At 34.5% G+C, this 15120-nt stretch overlaps 1 protein-coding gene across 6 annotated transcripts in view; it reads left to right on the forward strand.

Moving 5' to 3' along the window:
- Positions 1-15120, forward strand: part of ELOVL2 (ELOVL fatty acid elongase 2) — a 97997-nt gene that overhangs the window by 66217 nt on the left and 16660 nt on the right. For all 6 annotated transcript variants that reach the window (XM_031946853.1, XM_031946852.1, XM_003760177.4 and 3 more), the window contains 2 exons: positions 2223-2410; positions 14170-14247. In XM_031946853.1, the coding sequence (XP_031802713.1) occupies positions 2223-2410; positions 14170-14247 (266 nt within the window). The remainder of the gene's footprint in view (positions 1-2222; positions 2411-14169; positions 14248-15120) is intronic.

Genomic DNA, 15120 nt, shown 5'->3' on the forward strand with positions numbered 1-15120 from the left:
TTTATAGCCAGGAAATCATAAAATTGACAGTATCAGTTGACCTTCACGAAGTAGACTGGGTAAATTCTCATATCACTTCAGAGTCTCCAAGGTCTAGATCACTGCTATCTATTTCTCCTAGCTTTTCTACAAATGAAAAACAGTGTGAGCTAAATGCTAGACCAAAAAGGAGATTCACACACACCCTAGAAAGGGGAAGCCACCCTAATCTGATTATACTGAGAAAAAATGGAGGTCTGGCTTAGAAATATGAATAAAAGAACCCATAAATAATCTCTATTAATCCGATGAGTACTTAGATGGTGTGGCAAATAAGGCAACAAAGCTTCTTCATAATGGATGGAGATTTCTGAAAGGGAGAGATAGCTAGTTTACATAGCCCTATCTAGTGGCACTCATTTTCATGTTAGTCATAGTAGATCCGTAATATAAGAAACTGAAATGATTTTTTAAAGTCTGGTAGCCAGAGTAATAACAAATATTTATTGAGGTCTTACTATGTCATCAATACTATCCTAGGACCTGAAGCACTCTATTAAAACTTCTTTTTCAAAGCTCACCACTGACACATAATTGCCAAATTCAATGGCCTTTTTGGTGCCTATTCAGCATAGTTGACCACTCCCTCCTAGTAGATTCTTTTCTCCTGCTCCAGCTTAGAGATCCTTCACTATTTTGATTTTTCTCCTTTTTCTAACCACTCTTTTATACTTCCTTAATTAATAGCACATCCTCATCCCAAAATCCTTATTTAATATATTTCTTGAGAGATCTTTGGCCCTTTTCTTTCCTCCCTAAACATTTTGTCCTTTGACAATGTTATTCATAAAGTGATCTCATAGATAACTATCTCTACATCTGACTTCTGTTCTGAACTAATAAATTTAAATTGCCAATTACTTTGAAGATACCTAATAACCACCTCAAACTCAATGTCTACAATCAAATTTGTTTTAATTCCCCACAAATTAACTCCTTATTATTTAACTCTTACTCTATCTGGCACAACTGACTCTTCACTGTTCAGAGTCTTTAGTGGCTCCCTTCTGTGTCCCAAATGAAATCTAAACTCCTTGGTTTGATATTCAAAAGTTTTCACATTTTAATTCACATTACTTTTCTAGTCTACCCTCCCTGAATCCTATTCTCCATCGAAATTGATTTCTGACCCACACTGCACTTTTTATGATATAAATTATTGCTATAGCTATGTATTTGTATCTTATTTCTCCACTACCCTGTAAGCATCATGAATTTAGGGACCAGATATATTATCTCTGCATTTAACAGTGGTACTTAATAAGTATTTATTGAATGAGTACAGAAGAAGCCTAAGAAATGATCATTAAAAAATAATACCTGGCTCATAATAAATACATTTTAAAAGGATATGTGTCATCAGTTGTATTAATTATTTTACTAGGTATCCTTAAAATATGGATTTTTAAACTCATTTTGTGCTTTTATTCATTTAGAATGTTTTATATATATGAAAACTTCAGATTTATTTTTTGTGAAAACTTAAGTTTTGGCATGCAGGAAGTTTGCTTTCCTCTCTAGCAATTATGGTCCTATTATTGAAATGTTAGGCAAAATGGTTTTCAATATAGATGTGCAATATTACATGATATCTCTTTTGGGAGACAGGGTTAATTTATGGGGTTAATCACCCTGTATCCTCTTCATTAACAACTAAATATTCAATTCTTTTTTTCTACTGTGCTATCAGCTTCAGAACTTAGCACATAATGACCTTTAACTATAAAAAAATTTTTTTTCTGCTTAGTGTAATGAGGTAAGAGCAGAAGACTTGGAATTTAGAGATCTGAGTTTATATACTGACTTCATGGGGAGGTCACTGACTTTCTAGAGCCTCAGTGTCCTTGTTTCTAAAATGGGAGCGAGACTTGCATTGAGTCCTGTTGCACAGTTGTTGTAAAACTGAAGCATTTTGTAAACCTAAAACACCATATAATTGGGAATTATCATTTTATATAATATAATCACAGGGTGAACATTAATTTATTACTTTGAAGGCACATAATTTTAGGGCACTTAAACTGAAATGTAATGATGATTTATTTTTTCCCCCTACATCTTTGTGTTATTTTATATTCAGTTATAAACTGAATTTTTACATTCTTTAGAATAGAGAACATCAAATTTAGCAAGTCTACTTAACTTTCTTACTCAGTAATCTCACTATGTGTGTTTCTTTTCAGATGCTCGGGTCAGAGGATGGCTCATGTTGGACTCCTACCTTCCTACTTTTTTCCTTACTGTAATATATTTACTTTCCATATGGTTGGGTAACAAGTATATGAAGAACAGGCCTGCACTTTCTCTCAGGGGTATCCTCATTTTCTATAATCTTGGAATCACACTACTCTCTCTCTATATGCTTGTGGAGGTAAGTTTTCATTTAAGCTACAATTCCAGTATTTAGTATGATGCGTGGCATAGAGTAACCACTTAACAAATGCCATTTAATTTATTAACAGTTTCAGAATAGAGCAATTTCTATAGGTATTTACAATCTAGCCCCTGCCTTCTGACAGAATTTTAGGGGTAGAATCCAAGAGGGCTATGGTATTCTTGAAGATCTGAGTAACTTCTGGTTTTTGATAGGTCTTCTTTATGAAGTTCTTCTTATCTCTAAGTTATATTTCCCCCTCAGTAATTTAGATCCATTTTCTTTTGTTCATGTCTTATTCAAAACAGATTACCCACTGAGATGATTTGGGAAGGGACATGAGGATAGTCATGTGGAAAAGTGATTAGACTTGCTCTAGAATGATTCTAGATGGCAAGGCAAGGAGCAGTCTGCAAAAGTTGCAAAAAAAAGGCAAAATTTATATTTGATAGAAGGAATAATATCCCAACAATTAGTAGATTGTCTAAAAATGGAGTGGACTCCGGAAGTAGTGGGTTTTCTTTGAGGGAGTTCTAAAAAGCAGGGTATGATTGAGCACTTATCACATATTCTGTTGATTATTTCATGATGAAATCCTTTCCAACTTTTAAAGATTCTGTGAAAAATGAGGGATTCATAGAACTATAAAATGTTAGAGTTGGAAGATGTTAGAGATTCTCTAGTCCAGAGGAATCAGACCTTCTTCCTCAGCCATGTTCAGCCCACTACACTCCCAAGTGCAGCTTGAACCAGATTAAAATGTAATTAGATAATATTTAACACAATACATAAAAATACTATAAATCAGAAATAATGTTAAGTTATGGTTATCTAAGTCATTATGTGATCTGCAGGGATTCTTATAGATCATTTAGTGACCTTCATTTCTATTTGAATTTGACAGCACTGTTCTGGTTCTTATCCTTATTTTGCAGGTGATAGAGGTAAAGTCCAGAGAAGTCATGTGCTCAGTCACACAACTAGGGAGTTTCAGAGCTCTTAGTAATTGAAAGACTTAGGCTGCAAAGTCAAGGGATTTGCCCCTAGTCAAAGTTAGTAAGTCTCATAGGTAGATAGATATAAATAGACCTAGATCTCTCTTGCCTATAAGTACAATGCTTTTTACATTATGTAATATAGCCTGTCTTAAGAGTACTTTAATTCCCAGCTTCTTTAACTATGGTTCATAATTAAATGTAGAGGTCACAAAGTTATAATTTATGATGATGATAATGATTAAGACAGTGAACATTTGATTTGTATAAATATAAATATATATATGTACATACACACCTAAGATCATGTAAACATTTCTTGGGAAGAAAGGGATAGAGAATGGAAAAATTTTAAGAAGCCCTCCTCTAATAAATGCTTTTAGAGCTGGAAATAGCTGTTGGGATTATTAGTAATATAAAACATTCTTCAGTGCCTCAGTTTGGGAATTTGAGAAAAGGAAGCAATGGCTGAGTATTCCATGATCTTTTGAATTTCAGTGGGATTTTAATGTTTCTTTCTGGTCAGTTTAGGTATAGTCATTCAAATTATAGTTTTAATTGCTTAGAAACTAATCCTTCATTTTGTTCATTGCATACAGGAACTATTTCCTTTCCTTGTCTTTTTTGCTTTCTATTTTATGTCGATATTAATTCTTACTTCTCTAAAACAGAAGGATGAGAGAAGATGCCTAATTGTATCTTGTAATTTCTTCCCCATCAGATGCTTTCGATAAATGGAGGTGGGAAGGACAATATTGAAACTAGGGGTCTTAAACAGCGATGGTGGGTGACCTTTGAATTCTTTCTATCCAGGCACCTTCTCCATAGTATAGATAAGCAAATGAGAGCTAGCTTAGTTTGCTTTCAGAGCAGCTAAGTTTCCTTGAGAAGCATTCCCAGCATCTCTGTGAGGCTGGCTCAATGGCATCTCAGTGCCTGATGACTGACCCCTGGAAGTGTGAGAAGGCATTCCAGTTCTTTTCTAGCTGCCCCCATGACATCCCACATTTCCCATTCCTTTGTAGAGCACTGGGCTCAGGCTTTTTTTACAAGGGCAAAAACAAGTACTGGTTGTCCTGCCAGCAGAATCATTCGTTATTTTACACAGATACTACCAAGAACTTATTCTGAAAGCCTTAAATGCACCCCCTGGGGGCATGTCACTCTTTTGCTAAAAACAGGGCCAATAAAACTGGGAGCCAGGGAAAGGTTCAGGGCCTCAGTTTGGGACATAGATGGAGTCCATTTTCTGTCTTTGTCACTCCCTGCTGCTGTCTTCTGTACCTTTGTATTAAAACCTGGTCTCAGGATGCCTTCATCATGCCCCCTCAAAACTTCTCATTTTGGAAGATCCCTTCATCCCTAGAATTCAAAACTCAGAGGTAGTCTCAGGATGGCTCCTTCCAGAACCATGAGCCATCTCTTTGTTTCTCAACAAGCAACAATCTAGACTCCTCTATCTGGTCTCTGCACTGCGAACCTTTTTCTATTTCCATTCCACACCATCTTTTTCAGCTTACTTTTATATGTTGTCTTTCCTCATTGGAATGTAAATTTCTAAAACGCAAAGTTTCTTTCTGCTTATATTTGTATTCTCAGCACTTTGCACCCAGTATTATACTTGTTGATTGATTGAGGAAAGGTTAAAAAAAAACTCATCCTCATGCTAAGATATGATTGATAACAGTTCAAAGTGTTAGTTGTCCTGTCAGTCAGCAAGCATTTGTGATACATCTTTGTACTGAAATCAAACCTTCAGTTAAAAGAATGAATTTCTAATGGAAATTTCAGGAATCTGTCATTGGATGAAGAATGTAATTTATAGAACATATAATCTTCTATCCCTGAGATCACACACATCATCAGCTCTTTAAACTGAAGCTTGTCTTGTTATTTGGAAAAAGTTAGCATCAGTATAAGAAAATGAAATTAACAAATTAAGCTAGTCTAAGTGCAAACACTTTCTCTTGCTGTCAAGTAATTAGCAGTCCACTTTTATAACTGACCCTTCATCCCCCATCTTTAATAACCATTGTAACCAGATTTAATCACTGTAAATATTGGGATGTCTCTCATTTTTAATCCAGTAGTTTCTATCTCTACTAATCCCTTCTCCTCATTCTACAAATCTGCTACTTGGTCCACATATGCCCTCTACTCTCCCTCAACTTTTCCCTTGACCCTGTTACTTTTTCTAGCTATCATTCTCTTTTCTTTCACTGCCAAAGTTTTCACAAGAGTAGTCTGCACATTCCCCGTTCCACCTCCTTACATCATCTTTGATTCTTCTCGCATCTACTATATTTGATTAACTGTCAAGTAATGAGGATTCTGCCTCCAATATCTTTTAAATGTGTCACTTTTCCATTCCTACTGAAAGTACTTCCTAAAAAACAATACCTTGTTTAGTTTCCTTTTCAACCTTGGAAATAACCTAATCTATCTTGAACATTCTTTCCAAATTAATCTTCCAATATAAGGATCTGATCATGTCTTTCCCCTGTTCAAATAACTTCACTGGGTCCTTGTTGCAATTACAACATAAAATTCAAACTCCATAGCCTGACATTTAGTCCATTTCTACTAGGGGTTCTTAATCGGGGGTCCATGAACTTTATTTTTTATAAAGTATTTTTGATAACTATAGTTCAATATAATTAATTTCTTTTATACTTCAATATATTTTATAATATGCATTTAAAAACATTATTTTCAGAAGGGATCCATATACTTCAGCAGACTTCCAAAGGGGTCCATCACACAAATGACTGAGGATTTCTGTTCTATGCTTTAACACTATTATCTCTTGCCAGCCTCTATTCACTTTCAGGTATTCTCATTTCAATCCCAATTAGACTGTTGACTGTTCTTCATTCTTCTTGTGTTTTCTGAGCTCAGTGCGTTTGTATGACCTAAATCACACCTTCCATTTTTCTACCTGTTAAAACCCTTCTTTTGATTCTGGGTTTAATTCAGATGTTACCTCTTCCATAAAGTCCCTGTTCCCCCAGCTAGAAGTCGTTTTCTACCCCCCCCCCGAATCTCTGAGGACTTCTATTTGTAACTTCTGTTGCAAAACAAATCTTTCACATATTAAATTTGCCCTATTCACTTGCCACATTCTAAGATCTCTTAGTTCTTTCTTAGTTAGACACCTTAAGTCATTTTGTATCTATGTATACATCACCTCTCTACTACAGAATAAACTTCCTGATGGCAAACTATATCTCATTTTTCTTCTAACCCACTTCTAATACAGTTCCTTTTGCATTGAAACTGGCTTCTTGAATATTTCAGATTAGAATGCCTGCCATATCCCTATTCCCATCCATATTCCTAACATAATTTGCCCCAGCCTTGATACCTTACAATTGGCCTTAGCAACCTACATTGTACCTTATGTGTCCTGACTATTTCTTAGGAAGTCTATCTCCTCATCATTTAGTTCAGCAGACATGGCCAGCCATGTGCAGCCCCAGAATGGGAAATGGCCTGGGGCATATTAGGGAGGAGGAAAAACTTAATTTTTTTTGCTGTGACATTATTTCCACCCAACCACAAAAGTTATGAGGTTAGTTTTGTAGAGGTAAATGTAGCCTTTTCCCTTTGCTAACAATTTTCTTGCCTTCCTGCTCACCAGCTGTCTAAGTTTGAGTCAAGTAGAGAATACCGTAGTCCTCTTTATGTATTGGGAAAAAGTCAGCATAATATTGATATATTTGCTGTTCTTTTTCTTTCTCTTGTCCTACATTCCTGGGAAGCACTTAGTAGTACCATGTAACCTGCAAAGTTAAAACTAGAGGGCCTACATCTGAATGATAGAAATAATCATTTCTAATTTCTGAGGTGAGAGGTGAGGGAGAAAAAGTGAACAAAGAGGAAATTTTAGAATTTGTAAATTTAAATCCACCTTTCTCCCTCTGTTATAGAAGATGGGGATTTAATAGATTCTCCCAGGTTGTCACTATGATAGTCACCTCATCATTTTCCACCCTAGATGTAGGATTTCATCACCCCCCCCCCTTTTCAGCTTCATTCTAACTACTGTATTTTCCCATTGAATTGTGAACTCTTTGAAGACAGGGACTTATCTTTTGCCCTTCTTTTTATCCCCATTGCTTAGCACAGTACATTGTAGACACACTGTAGGCATTTAATAAATGTTAACTGAATATTGACTATTATTTAAAGTAAAAAAAGGAAGTTTTCAATCAACCAGCATATACTTACTGATGGTCTACTATGTGCAAGACACTGCAATAAGTACCTTAAGAAATACAGGCCTAATTCTTACATATAAGAAGTCTAAAGTTGTGGATAACAAAGACCAGATGGTCTAGTTTGAAAAATTAGATAAACATACCTTAAAAGAAAATTAACAATACTGTCAATCTGTAAGTACCTGTCTTTCAGGTGGAAAGAGAGGAGTTTTCTCATTGAGTTTCTCACACTAAGTTATATTTACATATATGTGTATATATATTTATATATATATATATATGAGACAGATATAGTTAGATATCATATAAACAAGTGCTTTAAATATATGTAAATCAATGACACAGATAAATGCTATAGAAATTTGGAGCTCAGATCAGTAGAAGGGAGAGTGCTGCATTCGGAGTCAGCTACTTAAAATCCAGGTTGCATTGGGCAAGTCACTTAACCTTTCCCAATTTCAGATTCCTCATCTTAGATGAGGAGGTTAAACTAGATAATGTCTAAAGCTCCACTGATCATGGACTGGATTCTTCATGGATCAGTTAGGGACTGAATTGAACTTTGAAAGAATCTTCTATCATATTTGGAGAAATAGAAGCAGCCAAAGATAGTTGTAATGAAAGTAGCAAACTGCAACAACAACAAAATTCTCAAAGCAACTAAATGTAATCTCAAATCAAATGCTGTTTTTATTATATTCTTTGGAGGTTCTGCTTTTAAAAAGTCTGATATTGTCCCTAAGAGATTAGTTATTTCTTGACTCTTCATGGGAACACAACGGATATATCATCCTTGAGAATATTTCTCTTTTTTATCATTCCTGGTTTTTAAATTTATGGTTTATCACATACCCTGCTCTGTCTGTCCTGTCCTTGATTTTTCTCATTAGTTTTTCTTTTTTCTTTCTTTTGCCAATCCTTCAGAAACTCCTCACTTTTTTTCTCTTCAGTTTCTCCTTCTTGCTAAATATGCTAGCTTCCTGCATGCCATATATCTCCCAACACAAGTGCCCAGGAAAGATTACAGAGCTTCCTTTCAGTTCCATCTCAAAGACAAAGGCTCAGAGTGGCCCTATTGGTTGAAGGTCACTCTCCTGTAATCCTTACTTCTCTTTCAGGGAAGAAGTTTATGTTTCTTATCTGTTAAGAAAACCTCCTACTCCATGAATTCAATTAAAAATAAATAAATTCCTCATTGTTCAGAATTGAATGTGTGGACCAGAACTGAAGCCTCCATGGGAAAAGAAATCTGAAATTGGAAGAAGGGATGGGGAAGGGTGAGAAAAAGAATAGTAGATGAATAGCAGATACTGAATGAGTGTTTCTTTCTTTGTTTAGAGTAGTTTTAATGGGCCCTAAATATGTATTATGTAAGGTTAAGCTCATTGCCAGAAGACCTTGGGTCTGCGAAGAATCAGTACTATTACTTTTGCAGTGGGTGGACCAGTGATCCAACTTGATTTGACCCATGTAAATAAAATAATTTTTTTTCTTTCTCAGGACTAAGACATGATAATCATCTCAGTTGTTGGTGTGCTCTCTCTGGTTTTGCAAGAGAAGATAAGTTTATCATCAATTGAGATGCTAGATGTGGCTAAGTTTTTTGGGTTTTTTGTTTTGTTCTGTTTTATTTATTTATTTATTTTTTACAAAGCCAATAATGGAAGTCCTTGAGTTCCAGTATCCTGGAAGGAAACATCTTGATTTAGATCATAAGTATTTATTTAAAAATATCATCTGGAAAATATTAATTTTTTTATTAAGTCTTAACAGGTTATACAAAACTTTCTTTTTCTATGCTTCTGGGATGCTAATCTATATTTGGTTTCCTCAGGGTGGCAATTTAAATAGCTAATGAAGATATGGGAAGTAATAGGTGTGATAGATAGCATTAGGCAGACTAATTCAAGGAAACCTCTTTTTTCCAAGTGCAAGGCATTCAAAAGAAAATAACTACAAGACCTTATATGGAACAGAGATATACATCGCATTACTTTTGCCTCCATACAAGAGACATAGAAATAACCCCCCTGCTTTTCTCCCCTGAAATGAAGAACAAACCAAATGAAGTCAGAGAGGAACAATATCAAGAACATCTGGATCCATAACTTAAGAAATATATTTTGCTTTTACCTTTGAAGCAGATGAAGAGTACTATGAAGATTGACTAGGAATCAGGATAATTATATAAAAATTGTTAGAAATGAATATTTTCTGTTATCCAAAGCTCAGATGAGTTGCAGAGACTCTTGAGCCCTACTAATGATGGTGCATCTATTTTCACTGGGTATGGGAATGGAAAATCTCTGGAAATATTGGACTAGAAATTAGTGAACAATTTCTGTTTTAGACTTGTGCAACTTTTCTTGCATTTGAATTCTTTAGGCCAAAGAATAGGCTCACTTCCACACCATATCTTTCCCCAGCCAAACGTGGCCTGCTGCCTATTTGTATGGCTCTAAGAATGTTGGTTTTTTTTTTTTTTTTGCATTTTTAGACACAATGAAACTTTATTTGGATATATAAAAACCATTCTTAGCTTGAGAATTGTTCAAAAACTGGAAGTGGGCCATATCTAACTAGCAGACAGTTTGCTAGTTAGTATCATGCTCTACGTAGCAATGCCATACATCAGATGTCTTGGTGGCCTCTAGATCTCTATTTTATGGAGAAGGCTTGGAGGTTATTTTGGATTTTCAAAAAACCCAAGTACTGGCAGGTCCCACTAAGCTGGCAACATATTTTTTATCAATGACTGAAGGACCAGGCTAGCTGAATTTATAGATAAGCTATAAGGACAGCTCTCAGGTGATGATAGGGCAATTTGAGGAGTAGTTGTGATCTCTGTAAATGGCTAGAGCAATACCACCAAGGAAATCACAGATCTTTTAAAGAAACACCTTTTTTGCAAGTCACCACATAAGACCACTAGTGTCCAAGAAAAAAAATCTAAACTCCATATGCCTAGATTTCTCTGAATCAAAAAAATCTATGAATCTGGAATCCATTCAGAGAAAAGAATGGGATTTTCAGGAGACATGAAAAAAAAAGTTGAAATAATTTTCTTTTCAAGACCTGCCAATTATGTCATCACAAGACACTAATGAACTTCTATAGAAAAAAGTTCTAAATTCTTAAAATGTTGTTTATAGAAATGGAAATGAAAATAATTTTGAGGTACAGCCTCACACCTATCATATTGGCTAATATGACAGCTAGAAGTACAGAGTGCTGGACCTGGAGTCAGGAAGATTCATCTTCCTGAGTTCAAATTTGGCCTCAGATAATTACTAGTTCTGAAATCCAGGGCAAAATAGTTTGCCTCAGTTTCCTCATTTGTAAAGTGCTTTGGAGAAGGAAATGGCAAACCATTCCAGTATCTTTGCTTAGAGGAACCCCAAATGGGGTAACAAAAGTTTTACAAATGACTGAAAATGACCAGTAAATATGGCAGAAAAAAAAATGATAAACATTGGAGAATATGTCGGAAAAATAAGGACACTAATATGAACTGATCCCACTTTTCTGAATAGTAATTTGCAACTATGATCAAATGGATGTCAAACTGTGTATATCCTTTGACTCAATGATACTACCATCAGATCTGTACTCCAAAGAGATCAAAAGAAAAAGGAACTATGTTATACCAAAATATTTATAGCAGCCCATTGTTTGTGGTGGCAAAAATTAGAAATTTAGGAAATGTCCATCATGGCTAAATAAATTGTGGTATGTGATTGTGATGGAATACCATTGTACTATACAAAATGAGCAGAAAAAAAGAAAGCAGGTTGCTTTCAGAAAAACCTGGGAAGACTTGTGAAGTGATGCAAAGTGAAATGAGTATAATCAGGAGAATATTGTACAAATTAACAGCAATATTGTACTGTGATCAAATGTGACTGACTTAGGCAAACTTAGCAGTATGATTCAAGACAATTCTAAAGGACTTGTAATGAAAGATGTTATTCATGTCCAGAAAAAAAAAAAACTGATAGAGTCTAAGTGCAGACTGAAGCATTCTTTTAAAATGTCTTTATTATTTTTTTTGGAATGCAATTCCTTTTGCAACATGACTAATAAAGAAATTTTTTCTATCACTGCACATCTATAATCTAGATCAAATTGCTTGTATTCTCAAATGAGGAAAGGCAGAAAGAGAGAATGAAACTCAAAAAGATTTTTACTTTTCTAAACTATATGGAGAATTGATTTAAATTTATGAAAATACAAGCCATTCCCTAATTGATAAATAGTCAAATGATATTAACAATTTTCATATGAAGAAATTAAAACTATTTATAGTCATATGAAGAAATGTTCTAAATCACTACTGATTAGAGAAATGCAAATTAAAACAATTCTGAGGTACCATCACATACCTATCAGATTGACTAAGATGACAGGAAAAGATAGATAAGTGTTGAAGGGGATGTTGGAAAACTGGGATACTAATGCATTGTTGGTGGAGTTGTGAACTGATCCAACCATTCTGGAGAGCAGTTTGGAACTATATCCAAAAAGATATAAAACTCTGCATACTCTTTGATCCAGCAGTGCCATTACTATTTCTGTATCCTAAAGAAATCTTAAAAGGGAGGAAAAGACCCACATGTACAAAAATCTTGTAGTAGCTCTTTTGGTGATGGCAAGGAATTGGAAAATGAGTAGATGGCCATCAATTGTGGAATGGCTGAATAAGTTATGGCATATGAAAATAATAATGTTGTTCTCTAAAAAAATGATGAACAGAAAATTCTGATTTTAGAAAGTTTTGGAAAGATTTACATGAATTAATGCTGAGTGAAGCATGCAGAACCAGGACAACATTGTACACAGCAACAGCAATATTGTGTAATGATCAAATATGATAGACTTAGTTCTTCTCAGTGGTTCAGTGACCTTTGAACTCTGGACATGCAAATGGAACATCCAACTCTGGATGGAAAACACCATCCACATCCAGAGAGAGAACCTTGGAGACCGAATGTAGATCAACACATACTATTTTCACTTTCTTTCCCTAATAGCTTTCCCCTTTGATTTTTCTCTTTCAACATGTTTCATATGGAAATATGTAAAAAAATGAATGTAAATATATAACAAAAATGTTTTACATGTAATTAGGGAAAATAAAAATTATTTAAAGATATAAAAAGCTTTTAAGAGAATGTTAAAAATTGAGAGAAAATAAAGAATCAAATGTATAAAAGATGGGTAGTTTTGCACAAAAAATATGTTCTGTGATAAACCTTACAGAAACAAGATGCAAAAAAAGTTTTTTATCTGGTTCTGGGAACTGAAATCAGTAATTTGCTTTCATGGACTGGCTGGGAAAATCACTTTCTTTGGATGATAACTAATTAAAATAGATGGAGAGCCAGTGACTGGGAGGGATTGGGTGTGAGGAAAGAAGAGTTGTTTCATTAAAAGCATGTCAAATTTAAAAACTGGACAGATTTTTAAACTACACCTAGAGACTCTATATTATAGACAATTCAGTATACTAACCATATTCCAAACATGATTGCTCTGTAATTTGTAGAGTCGATTTATAAATTGGTAAAATATATTTAAAACCTCTACAATAATAGAAAAAAAAAAGCAAAACAGAAGATTTTACTAGTACTTCAAGGCAGAAGAAAAAAGTTGATTTTGATGTTTTGTTAAACATCCTTAAATTATCATACAAAAGATAATTCGGAAGAATAAGAACTTGATAAATATTTCTAAACCTATATAAAATATACTTCTGTTTAGAGTCGACTAAATTATGAGGTACTGCACAGCTGTAATTTTTTTAATTATTAAAGCTTTTTTCCCCTCAAAACATATATATGCACAGATAATTTTTCAACATTGACCTTGTGTTCCAAGTTTTTCCCTCCTTCCTCCCACCTCCTCCCCTAGATGGCAAGTAATCCAATATATGTTATACATGTTAAAATATATGTTAAATCCAATATATATAAACATATTTGTACAATTATCTTGTTGTACAGGAAGATCGGATCAAAAAGGAAAGAAAAATGAATAAGAAAACAAAACGCAAGCGAACAAAAACAAAAGAAGTGGGAATGTTACATTATGATCCACGCTTAATTCCTGCAGTCCTTTCTCTGTAGATTGCTCTCTTCATCATGAGATCATTGAAACTGGCTTCAATCATCTCATTGTTGGAAAGAGCCACACGTCCATCAGAATTGATTGTCATATAATCTTGTTGCCATGTATAATCATCTCCTGATTCTGCTCATTCCACTTAGCATCAGCTCATGTAAGTCTCTCCAGGCATCTCTAAAGTCATCCCACAAGCTGTAAATTATTATAAGTTTGATATAGCAGATAGCATGTCATATACTCAATTCAGTTCAAAAGCAAGAATCAAATCCTATGATAGCATCTGTTTAAGAATGATTTGGCATAAACCCAAGTCCTAGCCAGTTTCCTGAATAAATGCCAGTAAAAAAAAATTAATGAGTGATTCATTTAGACATACTTTCTGCTGTTTTTTATCTTTTCTTTATTGTTTCTATTTCAGCTTGTTCTCGCCACTTGGGAAGGAGGCTACAACTTGCAGTGTCAGAATCTCGTCAGTGCAGGAGAAGCAGATATCCGGGTGAGCCTCAAATAGAAAACTGATAATTTTACAAAAGTCTCTCTGTGAGACAATGGAGCCTTTACCCACAATGGTGGACTTGGGTGGAAAGAAGGTTCCTGTCTTTGGTGAAAATAAAATATCATTTTTGAGATTTTTCATAGTTGCTGAAATGAAAAGCAACAAGCTTTCCATTTTGGATCAATTGCTTTAGAAATATAGTGAGATCAAGAGTGGAGATAGTGATAATCATCCTACTGATTTCAAATATATTAATGTGAATTTGACCTAGTCATTCAAAAATATTAGTCAAACAGAAATGTTAAATGTTAATAATTTCTCTACCATTCTATACTTCTACTTCTGTATTCTATATCTACTTCTATATTTAAATGATCCTGGCATTTGAGAATTTGTACATTTTGAAAAGTTTGGACATTTACAATTTGTCCTGGCAGCCCAGCTCAGTGTCTGTCTGTCTTCTCCATCTCTAGCTTGGTCTCTTACTCTCACACATCAGACCTGAAATTTCATTGAGAATTTCCAGTGTGAAGATACTTTCCAGCAGTGTAGCTCTAGACCGGCTCTGAGAGTTACCTAGAAGTTGTGGTGTAAAAACATAGAAACAGGTCCATGCAGACACAGAATGACTTAAAAATCCATGAATTAATGTTATATTATATATGTTGTATTATTTATTTTGTTAAATATTTCTACACATTTTAATCCCCTATGCCTCTGGGAAGTTTTGACACCAAGAGTTTGACATCTCTTGCCTACAGGAAAGAATTTAGTTGTCGCTAACACAGGCAGCAACTTGAACAAGACATGAACCCATTTTTTTCTGACTGGAGGCTATCTTATCTATCTGCTAACTCCATGCTACCTCTCTTA

The sequence above is a fragment of the Sarcophilus harrisii genome, chromosome 1, assembly GCF_902635505.1.
Source record: "Sarcophilus harrisii chromosome 1, mSarHar1.11, whole genome shotgun sequence".
Taxonomy (NCBI): Eukaryota; Metazoa; Chordata; class Mammalia; order Dasyuromorphia; family Dasyuridae; genus Sarcophilus; species Sarcophilus harrisii.